The sequence below is a fragment of the Salvelinus alpinus genome, chromosome 2 (assembly GCF_045679555.1).
Source record: "Salvelinus alpinus chromosome 2, SLU_Salpinus.1, whole genome shotgun sequence".
NCBI classification, from domain to species: domain Eukaryota; kingdom Metazoa; phylum Chordata; class Actinopteri; order Salmoniformes; family Salmonidae; genus Salvelinus; species Salvelinus alpinus.
This window is the reverse complement of record NC_092087.1, coordinates 96889242-96912610: the sequence shown is the minus strand read 5'-3', so window position 1 is coordinate 96912610 and position 23369 is coordinate 96889242. Positions and strand designations below refer to the sequence as shown.

The following is a 23369-nucleotide window of genomic DNA, read 5'->3' as shown; positions in this document are numbered from 1 at the left end:
ACCGCTGCGCCACTGGTCCTCCCAGATCTGCCCTTAGTATTTTTCAACGTGGTTTGGGGAAAATGTGGCCCTGTAAAAAGTGAAAATGTTCTCTTCAAAACACTTAAATCCTGTTCTGTAAAGAGTTGAAAGTAGTTTAAAACCATTCATACTTCTGGCAACAGTGCTGGTATTGTGAAAAAATAGACAGTAAATCAACATTTTAATTGATTTGAATCATATATTGTGAGTTGCATGTGTTATTAAGTCACTTTAAACTATAATCTTTGTGATTTTAAACATCAGAGAAAAGTCCTGTAATAGTAATGTAAGATTATTTCAGGAGGACTTTTATTTTTTAAATGTAGCCCGTATGATGTTAATGTCGCTAGGTTCACATTGCCGTAAAAGGGTGTTCTCAAGCTAGCTAAGCGACACCAACAAGAGCTGTCAACTTTCAAAATCAAGTGTCAAGGTAAAATCAAACTTTCTAACATATTATAGAATGTTTCCAAATACAGAAAGCAGCATTTAGTAGTCAGATTATTTGTCCACCCAATTAACATTGTGTCAACAATTAGCTTGCTAACTAGCCATTAGACGCTAACTAGCTTAACATAGCAAGCACGTTTGTTTATCTTCAAGACGCTGTGTGTGTGTTGTGAATGACCATATTAGTTATCAAGACAATAATGTAAAATATACGAAGTGTTCATCTTTAAGATGACAAATCCATTGGCAACCCAGATAACTAGCTAGTAATGTAGCATGGCTAGCTGGGTCGTTTGTTAGGTAGCCAAGGAGGCTAGCTAGCTAACTTCATTTCAGTAATAATCAAATCATTAGTCATTTACTGATTACAAAGCAAATGTCCGTTTTAGATCTCGTTTACTGTAAACTATATTCCTCGTAATTTAGCTATCTAACTAGATATCGTCCCATGCTCGTGGGAAAGGTGACATTAAAATGCGTCAGTAAGCTAAAGCTATAACTCTTCTGTGTAATGTACTGGAACTGAGAGTCATGATCCAGGGCTGGTCAGTAAACTAAACCAATAATAGCTCCACATGACTATAGTTGTATGGCGTCAAATCCGTTTCAAAAGTCGATCAGGCGTTGAAAGATTAAACATAATTTCATGAGTCAACAGAGAATAACGGTGTAAACGGAGGGGTCCTTCCTGTAAACACAAATTAAATTTGAGATCTTGCCTGTGTGACTTCGAGCGAGCAGAACTGTGTTTCTGCAGGCAGTAAATTCATTCCAGAGCAGAGATGTGTTCATCTGAAGAAATACGTACCAAATGACGACTCAGACATTACTGCACTCTCACAAATAACCCACCTCCCCACGTCCTTTCTCCCTCACACCAAATGTTTTATTTACATTGAACTGTTGTCCAGTTTGCTCTTCCAATAGCAGTTTACTGGAACACAATTGGTCATGTTTTTTGGACCAATTAAGGCTTGACTGCTCTCCAATCAGATTTTTTTACAATAGAGATGAAATGGGAAGGTGAAAGTGACGATAATGAGGTAAGTACGATTGTTTTTCAGTAGAGAAACCAGCTAGCTAATCAACAATGATTTCAATGTTGAAATTGAAGTAATTATTTATTTGGTCTTCTCTTATTAAACAGGCTAATGATGAGGCAAGCTAGTTTGTCAGCTTGCTAGGAAGCTAATTAACCATGTAGTTTAACAAAAGCCAATGTGATTTCATTTTCTGTACAGTCTCTGGTTTAACTGAGAGCATTGTACCTAAGTTGAGGGGGTTTAGTAGAGGAGGAGGACTTGGAAGACCAGCATGACTGGGTGGCAGAAGAGGGGGAGAGGCAAGGGGAGAACAGACAGGCAGACCCTCACTGGGAAGAGGTCAGTGATTGAGGAAGGGGAGCCAAGAGAGGTCAGGCTCTGAACCAAATAATAGCCAATATTAATAAACCGCTAACTACATACTTTGAGATACAATCTGATTTAAACTTTTACTCGTCAGTTTTTGTGCAGTTACAATAAATGAGGACGACCTTAAACCATTTCTCCCTCCGTCCCTCTTTCCTTGCAGGTCCACTGTCACTAATATGTGATGGTGAAGGTGTTCTCTGCTGACAGAGACAGGAGATACAGGACTCCATTCTGTTCCAAGTAGGTCACCTTGGCTCCCCTGTATGCCCATCACTCTGGAGCCTTCCTGCCGGTAACCATGACATTCACCAATCACCCCCTTAACTTAATCATTGGTGGTACTGAGAGTTCCTCTAATTTCTTTGATGCTGTACGGAGACATTGTGCATAGGACATGTGTCACGTCGAGAGGATGATCAGCTGCTGTCTATTGGTTAGAAAGATGGTTCTATACTGAATGTATGTGATAGTCATTGCTAAACAATATGAGTAGTGTAGGTAAGGGATGGCTCTCCACGAGGTGGATTGGGCATGAAAGGACAGCAGGCTGCAGAGGACCCCAAGTTTGGACCAGTGAGTCACCAACTCCTCTTATGCCTGACACAACTCAGCACATGTGTATCGCTCCACTTCCCTCAAACTCCAGTGCCATACTTTTGTTGACCTTTTTACCAATGTCTATGGATTGTACAATGCTTTTAAGTTGGGACTTGGACTCCATACTAAATCTAATTCATCTCCTTTATTCTAACCTCTAGAGGTGATGCTGATGCCCCACTGAGGGAGGTGACGTGGCCATAAACAGTGCCTGGGACACCTTGTAACCACTCAAATTCATAGACAGAGCTATGGATGCAAGGACTTAGCATCGCGCCTCCTTCTAAAACCCCATTGGAGGAGACGACCCAAGGTTCCTCGCCTCAGACCTCCTCCAATGGGTTTTGAGAAGGATGTGAGGAGTTGAATGATGCATTTATTCTGTTTGCACTGATATCTTGGTTCTACTGGTGCTCTTTCCACAGATGGCTCTGGCTTGATGATAACATCTGATCTGATGAGACTCCTCCCTATGCGATTTGACTCCTGTATTACTAACTGTATTCAATAAAGCTTCCAATGTCATTGAAAGTTTAAATAATGTGAGCTTCTGTCATTGATAGACAATGTTAGTTCTCAATCAGACAATTACTGTAAAACGAATCTGTTTTCCTCAGTGCAGTGTTTGGTGAATGCATGGTGTTGTCTTGTCCTCAGTCCTCCTTTTGAATGCTGTGTGTACTGAATAGTTTCTTACCCTGTGACGTGGCTCTCACCAACCGGCCACGGTGATCCTCTCATCCATGGAATTGGCACTCTGCGCTAACCATCCACAGACTAAACACCTTGCACTATCATCCCAGAACTCCACATCTGTTTTACAGTCAAACGTTGCTGGCTAACAAGTAATTAGCTAGCTAGTTTTAGCAAGTAGATTCCACTCAACTCAGGGTGTGGTATAGCTATTAGAATGTATTTCCCAATTAATGTGGTTATCAAGCTGCTGGGTTTCCCCAAGTGTTTCGGGGCTTGCTGTTTAAGACGGACAGCTAGTGTAACAGACGGCTCTGCAGTGCATCGCAAACAGAAGGCTCGTAATAGCCAATCACAACACTGGCTTGGCCAATGGCAGGAATTTGTCATTCTGTCCATCACTCCACTGACCGTGACCAATCTAACCGCCTTTATGCCCGCCCCCCCATCAGCCTGAAATCCAAACCCAAAGGTGCTAAGACTTGAGAGCAGGGGTGTAACTTTCAATGGAGATGGGGGGACATTCTGAGGACCGCCACAGGAAAGGAAGACCCAGAGTTACCTCTGCTGTAGAGGATAAGTTCATTAGAGTTACCAGCCTCAGAAATTGCAGCCCAAATAAATGCTTCAGAGTTCAAGTAACAGACATCCTAACATCAACTGTTCAAAGGAGACCGTGTGAATCAGGCCTTCATGGTTGAATTGCTGCCAAGAAACCACTACTGAAGGACACCAATAAGAAGAGACAAGCTTGGGTCAAGAAACACGAGCAATGGACATTAGACCGGTGGAAATCTGTTCTTTGGTCTGATGAGTCCATTTTTTAGATTTTTGGTTCCAACTGCTGTGTCTTTGTGAGACACAGAGTACGTTAACGGATGATCTCTGCATGTGTGGTTCCCACCGTAAAGCATGGAGGACAAGGTGTGATGGTGTGGGGGTGATTTGCTGGTGACAATGTCCGTGATTTATTTAGAAACCACATTTAACCAGCACAGCTACCAGAGCAGTCTGCAGTGATAAGCCATCCCATCTGGTTTGCGCTTAGTGGGACTATAACTTGTTTTTCAACAGGACAATGACCCAACACACCTCCAGGCTGTGTAAGGGCTATTTGACCAGGAAGGAAAGTGATGAGTGCTGAATCAGATGACCTGGCCTCCACAATCCCCCGACCTCAACCCAATTGAGATGGTTTGGGATGAGTTGGACCGCAGAGTGAAGGAAAAACAGCCAACAAGTGCTCAGCATATGTGGGAATTACATGAAGAGACTGTTCCAGGTGAAGCTGGTTGAGAGAATGCCAAGAGTGTGCAAAGCTTTCATCAAGGCAAAGGGTGGCTACTTTGAAGAATCTAAAATATATTTTGAGTTGTTTAACACTTTTTGTTACTACATGATTCCATATGTGTTATTTCATAGTTTTGATGTATTCACTATTATTCTACAATGTAGAAAATAGTAAAAAATAAATACAAATCCTGGAATGAGTTGGTGTGTCAACTTTAGACTTGTACTGTGTATATATTTAGCTTTATTTTCCCCTAACCCTACCACCCCTCCCCTAATTGTAGTAAACTAATGGACAACAACACTTAGGCTTCTACTTCCAGCTTATACATACTCTATACATTTTATGGACACAATGTATTTTACAGTAGTTATCTTTTGTTTGTTTTTAATATACCATCCTTCAGCTACCATCAGCCCCTCCCATCTATCTTTGAATCCCATCCATCCACTCAGTGTTTGCTCACGCAAGCCATCTCGTGTCTGTTCGACTTTTGAATCAGACTTGACATCGTATCGTTGCCATCGCCACAGCAACGTGAGCTAGCAAGTTGAATTTATTAGCAGAGATTCCTAGTGCATGGAATATTTTGCATGGTCTAGCTATCCTTTTACTAGCTAAGCTGCTCCAGTATTTAGTGAAACTCACCTTAAATGTGTTGTGCTTCCTCTTTTGGATCCATCTCTAGACTTCCATGTCTGAACCCAAGTCCACAGAGTCCCCGGGTTCTGGATGTGGTGTTCCAGCCCAGAGAAGCTCACATCAGGGTCCAGAGATGGTGTCATTGAAGCTGGAAGACTGCAGTCAAACACTGGAACTCAATGTGATTGTCAAAGAGGAATGGGAGGAGGAGATACAAGTAAAAGAGGTGGATCAGAGAGCAGTCAAAGAGGAGGTGGAGGAGAGAGGAGTCAAAGAGGAAGTAGAGATGGCAGTCAAAGAAGAGCATGAGAGAACAGTCGAAGAAGAAGTGGAGGAGGAGCGAGCAGCCAAAGAAGAGCAGGGGGAGAGAGCGGTCAAAAAAGAAGAGCAGGGGGAGAGGGAAGTCAAAGAAGAAGAGGAGAACAGGGAAGTGTCTGCTCCAGATCTACAGGAAGAGGAGGAAGAAGTAGATAGTATCACTGACCCAGGTAAGTTCAGGTGTGGAGTACGGAGAGAGGTTGGTGCCTTGGCAGCCACAGGGGATTCCCAAACCATTGTAGGGCTTCTGCTTGCATCAAATGTTTTTTAAAGCCCCTTTCAATGTTCCCTTTCTAATTCTAACCCCAAATATCTGTCCATATTCCCACAGGAGAGAGCTACAACACAGTTTCAGACAGTGAGCCCAGTTCCACAGCATCAGGAAACCATAAACAACACAGACGGAAAAACTCAAGACAGAAACATCACCACTGCATGGACTGCTTCACTAGTTTCTATGATCCAGAGGAGTTGAGAAGGCACACTTGTAGGCCCCACCCCTGTTCAGATTGCAGAGGCAGTTTTATTTGTCCAACTCACCTCATACCACACCAACAGACTCTCAAAAGAAAGAAAATGAACTTGTGTTGTCAATGTGGGAAGAGATTTCAGACACCAAGCAGCTTGAAGACGCACCAGCTTACTCACAAAGGAAAGAAGTCGTACCACTGCTCCCAGTGTAGTAAGCGGTTCTGTCGTGTAGACGCCTTAAAGTCTCACCAGAGAATACACACAGGGGAGAAGCCTTTCCACTGCTCCCAGTGTGGGAATACTTTTGGTTCGTCATTCAATTTGAAGCGACACCAGAAAATACACACAGGGGAGAAGCCTTTCCACTGCTCCCATTGTGGGAAGAGCTTCAGTGATGAAGAAAGTCGAAATAAACACCAAAGAATACACACAAGAGATAAGACTTTCCACTGCTCTGAGTGTGGAAAGAGCTTCAGTAAGGGAGGAAATCTAAAGGAACATCAGAAAATACACACAGGGGAGAAGCCATACAGCTGTGATCAGTGTGGGAAGAGTTTCAGTCAAACAGGAGTCCTAAAGAGACACCAGCTAACTCACACAGGAGAAAAACCTTTCAACTGCTCCCAGTGTGGGGAGGGTTTCAGTCAGTTAACACTTCTGAAGGGACACCAGCTAACGCACACAGGAAAGAATCCTCACCACTGCTCTCACTGCGGTAAGAGTTTTAAATTGGAAGGAAGTCTTCAGAGTCATCAGAGAATACACAGTGGAGAGAAGCCCCACCACTGCTCCCAATGTGGTAAGAGCTACAGTTGGGTAAGAGACCTAAAGAAACATCAGAGAGTACACAAAGAGGAGAAGCCTTTCCACTGCTCCCAATGTGGGAAGAGCTTCAATGAGAAAGGAAATCTAAAGCAACACCAGAGAAGACACTCAGGAGAGAAACCGTACAGCTGTGATCAGTGTGGGAATTGTTTTAAATGGAAACAAAGCCTGAAGGAACATCAGAAGGCAAAGCACAGTGCAGTGCCAGACCATGGCCTTATAATTGTGTTGCCAAGCTGGGCATCTACATATCTAATTAATATTGACACTAACCAGATTTCCATCGAACCTTTTTAGGCGAGTAAAGTAAGTTTAAAAAATGTTCGATTTTTATTTGTTACATCAAAACTTAAATGGAAAAGTAGCTTTTATGTGCTCTCTGTCATCATGCACTGTTTTTAATCTGTCTGTTTGGTGGAAACACCACTGGTGGGAAAATGCATTTTGTTGATGTGGATTTTAGAATATTCACATGAAAATCTGTCTCCAATTGGATGGAAACCTAGCTAGTGTTGCACATTTGTTAGGCCAAATAGATGTAACAATATGTTGAATTATGCAAAAGAGAGAGACTTCTGACAACTAAGTGACAACAGGTGGAGTCCATGTCCGAGTCAAGTCACGAGTCATGAAAATCGTGAGTCCTGGTCTCGAGTACTACAACACTGACAGCTACTCTCCTTTAGGGAACGTTTCATTTGTGCAAATTGATTACATTACCTTACTTTTCTTGCTTGGGCATCATTCAGGATACCTGGTTGTATTGCCACCACCTAACTAACCTGATTGAAGAGAGGTCAGTGAAGTTGATGAATGTGCAGTGGGTAGCTCCGTTCAACCACAAGATTAAACTATTGACCCTTAATAAAAACAGCTTGAGTAAAAAGTTGTTTTCTTCCATCCAGTGGAACCGTGATGAGCTGCTAAAACGGTCAAACCCCGTCACATATTATTTGAGCAACACATCACCATTGCTTCCAAAAAAAATGGTATGAAGATATAAGATAAATACGATTCATAAAGAAGGATTATGTGAATTTGCTCAAAGCGTGCGTGTAGTCCCGCAGTGAGAGCCATGTACAGTCTACAGAGTTGTTCTGTGGGTGTCACTGAGTAGGCTGATACCCCATTTCATTGATCCACAATCCATAGGTAAGGCTGTACAGTGCAGTATGCCCCCTTGAAGTTTAATACAACCACAGATTTTTTTATAAATGTTTAATTCAATTAACTAATAGTGGTTCCAAGCACAGAGATCCTATTAAATTAATTGAGGGGCTAAGTCATAAACCCTACAAAATTCCAGAATGGTCCGAAACTGGCAGCCTTTTTGGTCAGGGAGAATCCAACCCAGTCTAATTAGGGCTCCCGAGTGGCACAGCGATCTGAGATACTGCATCTCAGTGCTAGAGGCTGATTCCAGGCTGTATCACAACCGGCCGTGATTGGGAGTCCCATAGGGCGGCACACAATCGGCCCAGCGTCGTCCGGGTTAAGGTTCGGCCGTCATTGTAAATAATAAATTGTTCTTAACTGACTTGCATAGTCAAATAAAGGTTAAATAAAAATAAAATTTTTGGTATGAATGGCAGTAGAGGCATAGGTGATGCATTTCCTGCTTTTACTTATACAGGAAAATACAATTTAAGGCATGTGATATCAGAAATTGTGTAATAGAATTGTCAACCTAAAATATTTTCATATAATTATAAAAACGGTTCATATGGGTTTTATAAAAAAAAATATTATAGCCTCTAAAATAAACAGACCATAAATGTCTCAATTTGTGTTTTCTTGGAAAGCCGTGAGTGCAATATTATGATACAATATCAGTACTTGTTTCATTTACAACTTGTCTAAGTCCTGTCATCAACAGATTTCAGCCATTGTATGACTGTGGATTGACTGTATTGTTTGAATGGAATGTTGGCATATTGGTAGTTATTTAGAAACATTTATGGAATAATTCCTCTAAAACTGTCTGGCTAGCTAGCTAACAAACTGCAGATAATCGTCAAATTCATTGTTTTACACAATATCTTATCACAGCACTGGCAAACCATGGTTGACCAACATGGGCAGACCATTTATACCATCATAAGAAGGTTCAATATATTCTAGTATTCCAATTCCTAATTCTATGGTTCCAAGCCCTTTCTATGGATTATATTTCTATGGTATTGTTCCTCAGGTTGTCTACCTTCCGGGTGGTGTGATAGGTTGGTTTATCATTGTGTGGGGCTGCTTTGGCATGAGTCTGAATGGGAACTGTCTGTCTGACATTGACCTTATCATATCACTGGTACAGTAGATTCGGAAAGTATTCAGACCGCTTGACTTTTTCCACATTTTGTTATGTTACAGCCTTGTTCTAAAATTGATCAAATAAAATCCTCAAATCTATATACAATACTCCATAATGACAAAGCGAAAAACAGGTTTTTCGAAATGTTTGCAAATGTATTAAAAATAGAAAACATACTTTATTTACATAAGCATTCAAAACCTTTGCTTTGAGACTCAATTGAGCTCAGGTGCATCCTGTTTCCATTGATCATTCTTGAGATGTTTCTATAACTTGATTGGAGGAGTCCACTTGTGGTAAATTCAACAGTTTGGACATGATTTGGAAAGGCACACACCAGTCTATATAAGGTCCCACAGTCCCACAAAAACCAACCAATGAGATCAAAGGACTTGTCCGTAGAGCTCAGAGACAGGATTGTGTTGAGGCACAGATCTGGGGAAGGGTACCAAAACATTTCTGCAGCATTGAAGGTTCCCAAGAACACAGTGGCATCCATCAATCTTAAATGGAAGAAGTTTGGAACCACCAAGACTCTTCCTAGAGCTGGTCGCCTGGGCCAAACTGAGCAATCGGGGTAGAAGGGCCTTGGTCAGGGAGGTGACCAAGAACCCGATGGTCGCGCTGACAAAGCTCCAGAGTTCCTCTGTGGAGATGGGAGAACCTTCCAGAATCACAACCATCTCTGCAGCACTCCACCAACCAGGCCTTTATGGTAGAGTGACCAGATGGAAGCCACTCCTCAGTAAAAGGCACATGACAGCTCACTTGGAGTTTGCCAAAAGGCACCTAAAGGACTCTCAGACCATGAGAAACAAGATTCTCTGGTCTGTTGAAACCAAGATTGAACTCTTTGGCCTGAATGCCAAGCGTCCCATCTGGAAGAAACCTGGCACCATCCCTACGGTGAAGCGTGGTGGTGGCAGCATCATGCTGTGGGGATTTTTTCAGCGGCAGGGACTGGGAGACTAATCAGAATTGAGGGAAAGATGAACGGTGAAAAGTACAGAGAGATCCTTGGTGAAAATCTGCTCCAGAGCACTTAGGACCTCAGACTGGGGTGAAGATTCACCTTCCAACAGGACAACGCAGGAGTGGCTTCGGGACAAGTCTCTGAATGTCCTTGAGTGGCCCAGCCAGAGCCCGGACTTGAACCCGATCAAACATCTATGGAGTGACCTGAAAATAGATGTGCAGCGACGTTCCCCAACAAACCTGACAGAGCTTGAGAGGATCTACAGAGAAGAATGGGAGAAACTCCTCAAATACAGGTGTGCCAAGGTTGTAGCGTCATACCCAAGAAGACTAGAGGCTGTAATCGCTGCCAAAGGTGCTTCAACAACGAACTGAGTAAAGGGTCTAAATGCTTATGTAAATGTGATATTTTCGTTTTTTTAATGGGGTATTGTGATCAATACATTTTTCCTCATCAATCTACACACATTGATGAGAAAAAAAACTACAATTTCATTAATTTTAGAATACGGCTGTATTGGGTAACAAAATATGGGGGAAAAGTGAAGGGGTCTGAATACTTTCCGAATGCACTGTATATGACAAGAGGGTGATAACCCCTGATTGATAACATGTAGACCTGTGGGCCAGGCAAGACCAGGTGTGAAAAAAATGTATCTTCAGAAATAATTTACAGGACACCTGGAGATTATTATTCCCAACTACAGAAGACGACTCCTTTATTTCTCTCAAAGTCAGAAAAGCTTTTCAAGAATTGGCTACATTTTTATTTCCCAAAATGCACTCAACAATAAACTGGATTCAAAAAGGTATGATATGTGTTCTTTGAAAATGTATTCTGACATGTTCAATCTCTCCCTAGCTCAGGCTTCTATACCCACCTGCTTCCAGATGTCCACTGTGCCCAAGAAAGGGAAAGTAACTGAACTGAATGACTACCGACCGGTAGCACTCCTGAAGTGCTTTGAGAGGCGGACAGTCAAAGACCATATCACCTCCTCCCTCCCCGACACACTCGACCCCTCTCCAATTCGCCTTCCGCCCTGACAGATCCATGGACGACGCAATCGTCATTGCACTGTACACTGCCCTCACCCACCTGGAAAGAAGTGAGGATGCTGTTCATCTCGACGACAGCTCAGCCTTCAATACCATAGTGCCCTATCAGCTCGTTACAAAGCTCACAGTCCTGGGACTGAACTCCTCCCTATGCAACTGGGTCCTGGACTTCCTGACAGTCCGCCCCCAGGTGGTGAAGGTAGGCAACATTACCTCCTCAACACTGATCCTCAACACGGGGGCCCCACAAGGGTGCATCCTCAGTTGCCTCCTGTATTCCCTGTATACCCATGACTGCGTGGCCTCAGTTCCAACTCCATCATCAAGTTCTGACAGCATGACAGTAGTAAGCCTGATCACCAACAACGACAATACCGCCTACAGAGAGGAGGTAGGCACTCTGACAGCGTGGTGCCAGGTAAACAACATCTCCCTCAACATAAGCAAAACAAAAGGAGCTGATTGTGGACTTCGGGAGGAACCAGGCTGGACACGCCCCCGTCCTCATCAATGGGGCCGCCATGGAGATGTCATTAACTTCAAATTCTTCGGCGTACACATCTCAGATAAGCTGAAACGGCGTAACCACACATAGATCGTGATTAAGAAGTCACGACAGGGACTCTTCAACCTCAGGATGCGTATGGAGCCTACTTTCGGGTTGCATCACGTCCTGGTAAGGCCACTCCACTGCCGCGGACCGCAAGGCTATTCAGAGGATGATACATGGAGCCGAACGCACCATTGGGTGCCCATTGCCTGCCCTACAGGACACCTACAACACCAGGCCAAGAAGATCATCAGGGACCCCAGCCACCCAAGCCATGTCCTGTTCTCCCCGCTTCAATCACTCACAGACGCGGGCAGTACAGGAGCAAAGACTGGCCAATAGCTTCTACCCTCAGACCATCAAGCTGCTGAATAGCCACCACTAGTCAACTACCTGCCCCCCCCCCCCCACGGACATTCCACCCCCCCATTTATATTGTTGTTTTTTTAATGACCATTTTCATTATTTTATTTAACTTATGTTGGAGCTCGAAGCCTAAGATTTTCACTGTACCCTGCAATCACACTTGCAACCCTGTACATGTGACAATTAAACACTGAATCTGATATAGTGATATCGGATCATTTTATGGTAACATGCTTAATTACATCAATAGAAAATACATTTATTAATTTGGAGAATGAACAGAGCGCATCTTCTGGACCCGAATTTTACAAATGTAGACAGAGGACGGAGAACAGCTGAGCCCCGATATAATTTGGGATGCCTTTAACCTTTAAGTGTACATTAGGCAAATGATAATCTCATCCTCGGCAAAAGTTACATCTGATTTAGATATTAAACTAAAATAAATCACTATCTTAGAAAAGGCCCATGCAAAATCTTTACACGGTAAATATTCTAAATTTAAGCAGGAATACGATATTTTGCTTCTGGAAAATGACAACAAATACAGGTTAATTAAGTGATAATGCCAGAGAAGCCAGTGTTTGGAGGATATAATGGCACGGTTGTTAGAAATTTAGCCACGTCAAAAAGTGCAGCCAGAATAACAGCAAAGTAGCTGTTATTTGGATACATCCATTACAATGAGCTAATGTTGCGCGATTTCCCTGGCATAGAAACTGTTCACTCGTCAGAACACTGTTGTTCAGAGGAGCTAGCCAACAGCACAGCAGAACACAATCACTTCAAACTGAAGCTGGAAAGACTGCAAACTAACTGCACTTCGTTTCGGTTAACCTTTTTTCAGTTTACATTTCTTTGCATATATCCATAAAAATTATGCCAGCTGATTCCTGATTTCAACTGGCTGAGAAACGCTGCCTGCTTATCCGTCTTATCCCGACACATTCATTACTATGGGACAGCTGGAGATCAAATTTGAATATTGAAACAATGTTGCAATTGTCGGAGAGACAGACAGCAAGGTTTATACAAATCTCAGCTGTTGAAAACTAAAGGTTAGTCTGAACGACATGTGAGATAATGTCTAGATACTTTTTATAGTGGAGATTAATTTTATAACGTGTCTGGCTGGGCTGATGAGACAGTGGATTGCGCAGTCAGATGGAACCGAGTAAATAGGCATTTTAACGTCATAGATTTAGCCAGTGGTAATTTGTAGAATAGACACCGGCTGGAATACGGTTTTAACATCAGAAATCAGGATTAGACCCACCCATTGTATAAACTCAATTATGAACTGTGTGGTTCCAGCCCTGAATGCGGATTGGCTGACATACCGTATACTGCGGGTATGACAAAAAACATTTATTTTTACTGCTCTAATTATGTTAGTAACCAGTTTAAAATGGCAATGAAGCACCTCTGGGGTTTGTAATATATGGCCAATATACCACAGCTAAGGGCTGTGTCCAGGCACTCGACGTTGCGTCTAAGGCCAGCCCTTAGCCATGGTATATTGGCCATATACCACATTCCTCTGGGTGGTTCGAGCCCTGAATGCTGATTGGCTGGCAGACGTGGTATATCAGACCGTATACCATGGGTATGACAAAACATTTATTTTTACTGCTCCAATCCGCGTTGCGTCTAAGAACAGCCATTAGCCATGGTATAATGGCCATATACCACACACCCTCGTGCCTTATTGCTGAAATAAAGCATACAACTTAAAATGGGTGCACCCCGCTCCAGACCAGAAATGGGTGCCCCTCCCCCTTTAGGTTAATTATAATGGCTGAAATGGATTAAATTGAACTGAGTCAAACATGTAGCGTCCATATGTTTGATACCGTTCCATTTATCCCATTCCAGACATTACAATACGCCCGTTCTCCTATAGCTCCTCCCACCAGCCTCCTTTGGTTTGTTTATGTAGTAGAAGGACCTACAGAAGTTGAAATGTAACTTCTCTAATATCTAACTTAGACTATGAATGTATAGATACGCTATCTTGTGTGTAATGTATGTACAGTGGCAAGAAAAAGTATGTGAACCCTTTGGAATAACCTGGATTTCTGCATAAATTGGTCATAAAATGTGATCTTCATCTAAATCACAACAATAGACAAACAGTATATATTTAATGGCGTTGCGCAATGTGAGTATCTAGTGCAGCCATGACTGTCTTGAGAATGCAGATCTGTATTCTCGCGGTAGAGCACATATCTCGTTCTGGTAAAAGAGGGCTACAACAACAATACCTTTTAACTTTCAAAACCAAGTGTCAAGGTAAAAAATCAAGCTTTCTAACATTTTCTAGAACGTTTCCAAATACAGAAAGAATAATTTAGTAGTCGGATTTTTTGTCCACGTGTCAATTATCCTATTCAATGATCTAGCTAGCTAGCTTGCTAACGAGCCATTAGAAGCTAGCTATATATCTAACTAGCTGACATATCAAGCAAGTTTGCTTATCATCAATACGCTGTGTTGTGAATCACCATATGATTTGTTAAGACAATGTAAAAAAAAATATGAAGTGTGAATCGTTCATTTTTAAGATGACATAAATCCATTGGCTACTCGGATCACTGGCCAGTAAGATAGCACGGCTAACTAGGCCGATAGATAGGTAGCTTTCAATAATAATTTCTCATTTAGTGATTACAAATCAAATGTCAATTTTAGAACTCGTTTACTTTAAACTATATTGCTCGTAATTTATCTAGCAGTCAAGTGAGCCGACACTCGCAAAACGCAGTATAATAGAATAGTATAGTAGAATACACAACACTTTACGGTATGTTCTGTTATCTAGTAGGGAAACTGAATCGGATGCACTGATAGACTATAGCTACAAATCATTCCAAGCAGACAGTTTGAAGCACACATTCAATATTCCACAATATAAAAAATACAACTCACGGCCACCGGATGCCATTGTTTTCAATGAGAGCACGACGGTAAATTCCGCCACCGTAGACGCAATTTACCGCCAGAGTTAAAATATTTAAACTTTTGCCTTCTGCAGCAGCGTTTTCTTCAACCGGATGTTGATTTGCACAGTTTGTTTACTGAAATCACCATAACAACGCATACCTCGTGCTGATTTGCTATCCTCCTCTTTCTTGCTTTCTTCTCCCCCTGTAGAGTACCACAGTATGAGGAGAAATGGTTCCAGTTGTTTGTCCATCATACATTTTTTTCCCATAGGGGATTTTTTAGGAACTAAGGGCTAATTCATGTAGGCTTACACAGGCGTGACGTTTTGATAACCGTGTAAATCTCTCTAGGACAATGTATTTGAAAACTTCCCTGATTCAGAGGGGTTGGGTTAAATGCGGACGACACATTTCGTTTGAATGCTTGTTGTGCAGCTGCTCTAGGTATCCTCTTTCCCTACCAGAAAACATGCGATACCGTAAAGTGTTGAGTATTCACGCACAAACATTCAGGAGGACACTGAAGTGCGATGGCTTTACTGTGTTTTGCAAGTGTCAGCTCACTTGACCACAGTACTCCTTAAGGTCCAAGGACCTTATACAGGCATAGCCGTGGGAAGTAGGGGTGCTGAGGGTGTTGCATCACTCCCTGAAAAATCGAAATAAATACAAATCAAATGTTTTATTATTATTATTTCTCCCCGATATGAAAGATAAGGTCTGTATACTTCCAAAACCATACCGCAAGCGATGTGTGTTAATGTTCGAACCGAGCGTCGGGGCTCTTAATCTCCCTCCTACAGAAGATACCTTCGTCCATTGACTCTTCTGTGTAATGTACTGGAACTGAGAGTCATGACCAAGGGCTGGTCAGTAAGCTAAAGCTAACCCAATAATAACTCCACATTGCTGACGTTAGCTGTCGTTGCCATCGCCATAGCAACGTGAGCTAGCTTGTTACATTTTATTAGCAGGCATTCCTAGTATATGGAATATTTAGCATGGTCTATTACTTTACTAGCTAAGCTGCTCCAGTATTTAGTGAAACTCACCTTAAATGTGTTGTGCTTCCTCTTTTGCATCCGTCTCTAGCCTTCCATGTCTGAACCCAAGTCCACAGAGTCCCCGGGTTCTGGATGTGGTGTTCCAGCCCAGAGAAGCTCACAGCAGGGTCCAGAGATGGTGTCAGTGAAGCTGGAAGACTGCAGTCAAACACTGGAACTCAATGTGATTGTCAAAGAGGAGGAGGAGAGAGGAATCGAGGAGGAGATACAAGTAAAAGAGGTGGATCAGAGAGCAGTCAAAGAGGAGGTGGAGGAGAGGGGAGTAAAAGAGGTGGATCAGAGAGGAGTCAAAGAGGAAGTAGAGAGAGCAGTCAAAGAAGAGCAGGAGAGAGCAGCCAAAGAAGAAGAGCAGGCGGAGAGGGAAGTCAAAGAAGAAGAGCAGGGGGAGAGGGAAGTCAAAGAAGAGCAGGGGGAGAGAGCAGTCAAAGAAGAGCAGGAGAGAGCAGCCAAAGAAGAAGAGCAGGGGGAGAGGGAAGTCAAAGAAGAGCAGGGGGAGAGAGCAGTCAAAGAAGAAGAGCAGGGGGAGAGAGCAGTCAAAGAAGAAGAGCAGGGGGAGAGAGCGGTCAAAAAAGAACAGCAGGAGGAGAGGGAAGTCAAAGAAGAAGAGGAGAACAGGGAAGTGTCTGCTCCAGATCTAGAGGAAGAGGAGGAAGTAGATAGTATCACTGACCCAGGTAAGTTCAGGTGTGGAGTACGGAGAGAGGTTGGTGCCTTGGCGGCCACAGGGGATTCCAAAACTATTGTAGTGCTTCTGCTTGTATCAAAAGTCTTTTAAAGCCCCTTTCAATGTTCCCTTACTGATTCTAACATATTCCCACAGGAGAGAGCTCCCATCCAGGCTCAGACAGCGATCCCAGTACCACAGCATCAGGAAACCATAAACGCAGGCAGAAGAACTCAAGACAGAAACATCACCACTGCATGGACTGCTTCACTAGTTTCTATGAACCAAAGGAGTTGAGAAGGCACACTTGTAGGCCCCACCCCTGTTCAGATTGCAGAGGCACTTTTATTTGTCCAATTCACTTAAAATCACACCAACAAACTCTCAAAATAAAGAAAATGTACCCGTGCGCTCATTGTGAGAAGAGTTTTCGGACCCCAAGCAGCTTGAAGACGCACCAGCTTAATCACACGGGAAAGAAGTCGTACCACTGCTTTCAGTGTGGGAAGAGGTTCTGTCGTGTAGACACCTTAAAGGCTCACAAGAGAATACACACAGGAGAGAAGCCTTTTCACTGTTCTCAGTGTGGGAAGAGCTTCAGTGATATAGGAAATCGAAATAAACACCAGAGAATACACACAGGAGAAAAGACTTACCACTGCTCTGAGTGCGGGAAAAGTTTCAATCAGTTATCACATTTAAAACCACACCAGCTAACTCACACAAGTGAGAAGCCTTTTAACTGCTCTCAGTGTGGAAAGGGTTTCAGTCTGTCATCATATCTGAAGAAGCACCAGGTAATGCACACAGAAGAGAAACCATACAGCTGTGATCATTGTGGGAAGAGTTTTAAATTGGAAGGAATCCTTAAGCGTCATCAGAGAATACACAGTGGAGAGAAGACTTACCACTGCTCAGAGTGTGGGAAGTGTTTCAGTTTGTCATCATATCTGAAGAGACACCAGCTAACTCACACAGGATTAAAGTCACACCACACAGGAATAAAGTCACAACACTGCTCCCACTGTGGGAAGAGCTTCAGTAAGAAAGCTGACCTAAAGAAACATCAGAGAATACACACAGGGGAGAAGCCTTTCCACTGCTCCCAATGTGGGAAGAGCTTTAACGAGAAAGGAAATCTAAAGCAACACCAGAGAAAACACTCAGGAGAGAAGCCTTTCCACTGCTCCCAATGTGGAAAAAGCTTCGGTTGGGTAAGAGACCTAAAGAAACATCAGAAAGTACACAAAGAGGAGAAGCCTTTCCACTGCTCCCAATGTGGGAAGAGCTTCAATGAGAAAGGAAATCTAAAGCAACACCAGAGAAGACACTCAGGAGAGAAACCGTACAGCTGTGATCAGTGTGGGAATTGTTTTAAATGGAAACAAAGCCTAAAGGAACATCAGAAGGCAAAGCACAGTGCAGTGCCAGACCATGGCCTTATAATTGTGTTGCCAAGCTGGGCATCTACATCTAATTAATATTTACACTAACCAGGTTTCCATCTAACCTTTATATGTGAGTAAACTTGGCTGTAAGCTTTTCAAATGTCGACAAAACAAAATATGCTTGACAAGGTGGGATCTTTTTGTGTCTGTAAAATGTATTATGCGAGAAATGTTGGTGGAAATGCTTTTATGTGCTAATATTGATATAGTAATCATCATATCATCATATCAGCAATCATCATATGGGGCGGCAGGTTAGAGCATTGGGCCAGTAACCGAAAGGTTGCTAGATCGAATCCCAGAGCTGACAAGGTAAAAATCTATCGTTCTGCCCCTGAACAAGGCAGTTCAGGGACACTGTTCCTAGGCCATCATTGTAAATAAGAATTTGTTCTTAACTGACTTGCTTAGAGGTTAAATAAAATAGAAAATATTGAAGTAAACGTGGAGTCACGCGAAGTCCTCCCACTACGACTCATCGGGAAAGCATACAGTTTGTTAGGCTACAGATTACATAAGTTATGAAGAACTTCACAGGCTGGAGAAAGTGCAAGGGCACTTTTCCAATAAATATCAAGGGTATTATTATGGGGACATGATCATCAATGATTGGCTGACATGTGACAAATAAAAATAATCTGGCTCTTTTGTCCATAATAATGTCATCATGTAGGCCATACAGCTCACTGTATCTGTGAGCTGTTGGCTAGAGCGCACGTGCCAATTTAACGCAGCAGTTTTTATAACAAAACCATCAGTAGAGTTGAAAGTGTGATGGAAACACATTGAACTTTAGGTTTTTATTTGGGTACATTAAAACATAAGCAAAAAAATACATTTTGTGTGCACCACGTCATCATGCACTGAATTTATATCTGCAACAAGTCAGTTTGGTGGAAACACAACTGGTGGGAAAATGTGCATATTATCTTTATGCTGATTTTAGAATATTTGCATGAAAATCTGTCACCAATTGGATGGAAACCTAGCTAGTGTTGCACATTTGTTAGGCCAAATAGATGTAATATTTGCTTCTGTATTCTAGTATGTTGAATTATGCAAAAGAGCAAGATTTCTGACAACTTAAGACACCACTGATCGAGTCGAGTCACAAGTCATGAAAATCGCGAATTGATTACGAGTCAAGTCTGAGTACTGGACTCAAGTATTACAACACTGACAGCCAGTCCTCTATTGGAAATGTTTTATTTGTGAAAATGTATGTCATTTCTCTAGTGTTGGTCTGGTCCAGAAACTAACTTCAACTAGACCCCCATTGTAGATCTGAAGAAACTGATAAACATCTTGTATTTTTCTTATTAAAAACAAACCCATTTTATTTATTTTAGCTAAACTTCCAAAACCTTTAAATTAGTCAGGTTTGACTTTAATAGGTTTAAATATCACATGCAGCTTTGTGTAATCTTTTTCTGTGTCATTATGTTTGTGTTTATTTGTGATTCAATGTCAGCGTTCTGCGACACCATGATGTAAAACTGAATTTTACCGTACTGTTTTCATGCTGCTTAGTGCTAAGTTTGGGCATCGTTCAGGATACCTGATTGTATTATCACTACCTAACCTAACTGAAGAGATTGCAATAGGTGTAGTAGCTCCATTCAACCACAAGGTGGAACTATCGACCCTTAATAAAAACAGCTTGAGTAAAAAGTTGCCCAAATTTTGCCAAACGGCCCGATTTAAATTTAAAATTATAAATCCCATATTGGTCTTTCACAGTCAGGCCAACCCACGCTGTACTGTGCAGTAGGCCTACTACTGAAACCAATAAACGGAGTTAGAAATTCACAGGTTTCAAACTTTCCCCATTTTTCTTTTTCAGGTCACACACATTTTTCCCCCCAGAAAGATTACAACATTGTAGGTTCTAAATCCATAACAATGCTTAACCCACATCAGGAGACGACTTTTGAGGTCTGGGAATAATCTAACGTTTACATTTTGAGTAGTTACCCATTGTTTCAAGTGTGCAGGCACCTAGCACTGTCTGATTATAAGTGTTTCTGTAGCACATGAGGGAGTTTGCAAAAGAAATGGCCACTGGATTGACGCAAATAATCATGATATCATTCTGACAGGTAGGCAGAGGCTACTTTGTAGCTAGTTAACATTTAATATAGAATGTTTTTGGGCGGGCCTTTCCATCTAACATAAGACCGTTAGGCCAATCATAAGCTTCGCTATATTTATCCTGTTCCTTAATTGTTTGACATCTGTGTTTTACTTCATATTATGAGGCATATCTTACATTGCTTCAAACTACCCTATAGCTAAAATCCCACCATCGAAACGTTGAGGCAATTAATTTGTATAATAAAGACTTACTCATATGCGTCCTCCTGTTCTGTTGGTTTTCTTTCAACTATCTTTCATTGTCTATCACCTATCCTAATCATATTATCAACCATGATAGTTGTTGCATCTTTAAATCCCCTCTCTTTCTAATGGGTATTTCCATCTCTGTTCATGAAACCGTTTGCATGGTTTTTAGAACTGTACATGTTTTCCCGCCAATTGCATTTCGTAGGTCTACTGCCGCGTGCACATTGCTGCGCCTATAATGCGAAGAAATAACAGTTTAGCAACATTTTAAGATAAACATTCCAATCTGTTCCGTAATCCCTATTAATCGATACAGCGTATACGTCCACTACACTACTTTGATACGTATCAGTGGGGATTTAAGAATTTAAGATTTAAGAATGAAGTATATGCATTTAAGAATTTAAGAATTAAGTATATGCAATGCCCACTAAGTGGGTGTACAGCATATACCTGTGTATACCTCCACTACACCACTGGGAACCGTGATGAACTGCTAAAACTGCCAAACCACTTCACATCATTTAGTTTGGACGTAATGGTGATTGGTTTGTCAAATAATAATATGTGAGCAACACATCACCATTGCTTCCAAACAAAATGGTATTAAGATAACATATTAAAGAAGGATTTTGTGAATTTTCTCAATATGCGCATGTACAGTAGTCCCACGATAAGGGCTATGACGCTAATAGAGTTGTGTTCTGTGGGTGTCACTGAGTAGGCTGATAGCGCATTTCATGGGTGCGCACTCCATAGGTAAGGCTACAGAGCAATATGAATGTTAAATGCGCTAAAAGGGCTGATTTGACACAGTCAATGTCCAGCAAAAATAGCTACAAAGCTAATATTTGTGGAAATTCTTCAGAGTTGTAATCTGTTGGTGTCCCTGAAGTAGGCTGATATCGGGTTTCATGGATCCACAATCCATAGGTACGTATGTACAGTGCAGTATGCCCCTAACGCAATTCTGAAGTCTAATACATCCACTTGTTGTGTAAAATTAGCTAATAATTTTATTCTGTTCAATTTAAATAAAATTCCAACCTTGTTTAGCATTATCTAGTCCAATTGTGGCATGATTTCACTATTTTCATCCGTTTGCACCAGTTTCAATTGGGGTCTTTTATTTGGAAGGTGAAACGCCAATTCAACTATTGTTGTTCATGCTAATGTTCAGATCACACTGGCAGGGCTGGCTCCCAGACCGCTCTGGATAAGAGCGTCTGCTAAATGACTAAAATGTAAATAAGCGCCATAAGCGGAACTCAGTCGGGGTCTCAACTTACTGTTGCGCGTTCGAATAGTAGAATCCACAAGGTGCAAGTTCGGAATGTGGTTGTGCATTAGCGGGTTTTCTCTTGTTCTAACAGTCAGTATCTAGGTTTCCATCCAACTGGCGACAGATCTTCATGTGAATATACAAAAAATTCTGCATAAATAAAATATGGCCATTTTCCCACTAGTGGTGTTTCCACCAAATATAAAAGTCACTGCGTGATGACGTAGTGCACACAAAATGTACTTGCATACTTACATTTTCATGTAGTTGAAGTTAAAGGTTTTTCCATCTCATTTTCAACTCTAACGATAGTTTTGTCACAAACTGTTGCTATAAAATAGCAAATGTGCCTTCTCCAGCCTTGGCACGTTGCACTCTAGCCAACAGCTGGCAGATAGGAGACAGTGCGGGTAGGCTAGTCTATATGATGATATTGTTATGGATAAGAGTGAGAATATTTTATTTGTCAAACGGCAGTCAAGCATCAATCATCATGTAACCAGAATAAGATCCTCAATATTTATTGGAAAGGAGAATCAAGATCACCGTGCACTTTCACCACCCTTTGACTTTAGCATAATTTATTTTATCTGTATACAGCCTAATAAACTGCATGGTTTTCCAAGTCATAGTCGGAGGACCAAACACCAAGCTCTATTCTTATACAATTACTATATAAATAGCCAACATCGTTTAAAACGATCTATTCTCACAAATACATTTAGGGTGCGTTCGTATATTCACTCTGGAGTGCCAGAGCGCGCTCACAACAGCAGTCAAGCACCCAAGCTAACTGGCTAAAGTTTGCTAGCTACTTCCAGACACAAATGAGACCACCTCACTCTGACAATTTTTCTCGACCTAGCAGAGTTGGTTATGCTGTTTTTATGTTATCCAGCGCGTTGATGACTGTAACTGTGCTGCTGGCAACAATTTAATTACGCTTTTTTGACACGTTTACAGACACCGGCCATATTCAATGGGTGTTAAGCGTTTGTAAATTCATCAGTTATTCTGCGCTCTGGCACACAGACGGGAGTGCTCTGAAATCGGAGTAGATAGCCAAAGTGAAATTACGAACGCACCCTTAATAAACTCATTTTTCAACTAGCAATCAATACACAGCAATAAATAATGTTTCCCCTTTTGTTTATACCCAGTATGGACTGAGCCTCCGTTACCATGACGACGGCAGCTGGTTTCACAAGAGCTGCGGTTAACTATTGTTAGCTTCTATGCTAGCGGACATTAACAAACTTAACTATGAAAACAATAACATAACTACGCTCATTTTACCTTAGTATTTCTTATGTGCTTTACAACTCGCTCACCTTGGAAATCAACTTCAAAATAATGTGTTTATATCTGGAAGTTCTTGGTACAGCTACAGTTGGCCTGTCTGTAATTCAACTAATAAAACTAGCTAGCGCGAGGACCACAGCAGCTTATCAAGCAACCACTAGAGCAAGCAGCCCCCTCTGTTGGGCGAAACCAGCACAACCACAATTCTACAAATAAATGATTACCTAGAAATTACAAAGTTGACAATTTCTCACATTCTCCCCCTCTTGAAAAATGTTCTCCCAACATTACAACTATACAGGTAAATTACACCTTTAACTACTTGTTGGCATTACACAGGGAACCC

At 41.8% G+C, this 23369-nt stretch overlaps 2 protein-coding genes across 2 annotated transcripts; both read left to right on the top strand.

Moving 5' to 3' along the window:
- The first annotated feature begins 347 nt into the window (after nt 1–347).
- Nucleotides 348–7158, top strand: LOC139568348 (oocyte zinc finger protein XlCOF6-like). Its single transcript, XM_071390107.1, has 3 exons — nt 348–454; nt 5153–5594; nt 5756–7158. Exons 2-3 carry the CDS (start codon nt 5159–5161, stop codon nt 7015–7017), a joined length of 1698 nt encoding a protein of 565 aa, XP_071246208.1. The 5' UTR covers nt 348–454; nt 5153–5158; the 3' UTR covers nt 7018–7158.
- Nucleotides 7159–13674: 6516 nt separating this feature from the next.
- On the top strand, nt 13675–20451 carry LOC139568338 (oocyte zinc finger protein XlCOF6-like). The gene is made up of 3 exons (XM_071390097.1): nt 13675–14267; nt 16013–16658; nt 16805–20451. The coding sequence occupies exons 2-3, from the start codon at nt 16019–16021 to the stop codon at nt 18127–18129; spliced, it is 1965 nt and encodes a 654-aa protein (XP_071246198.1). The 5' UTR covers nt 13675–14267; nt 16013–16018; the 3' UTR covers nt 18130–20451.
- Nucleotides 20452–23369: the final 2918 nt, after the last annotated feature.

What these genes read in the sequence shown, in the direction of transcription:
- LOC139568348 (XM_071390107.1), top strand. Translation starts at nt 5,159, where the DNA reads ATGTCTGAACCCAAGTCCACAGAGTCCCCGGGTTCTGGATGTGGTGTT. An exon ending in AGATAGTATCACTGACCCAG is followed by an intron (nt 5,595 to 5,755) that starts GTAAGTTCAGGT and finishes ATATTCCCACAG; the next exon opens with GAGAGAGCTACAACACAGTT.
- LOC139568338 (XM_071390097.1), top strand. Translation starts at nt 16,019, where the DNA reads ATGTCTGAACCCAAGTCCACAGAGTCCCCGGGTTCTGGATGTGGTGTT. An exon ending in AGATAGTATCACTGACCCAG is followed by an intron (nt 16,659 to 16,804) that starts GTAAGTTCAGGT and finishes ATATTCCCACAG; the next exon opens with GAGAGAGCTCCCATCCAGGC.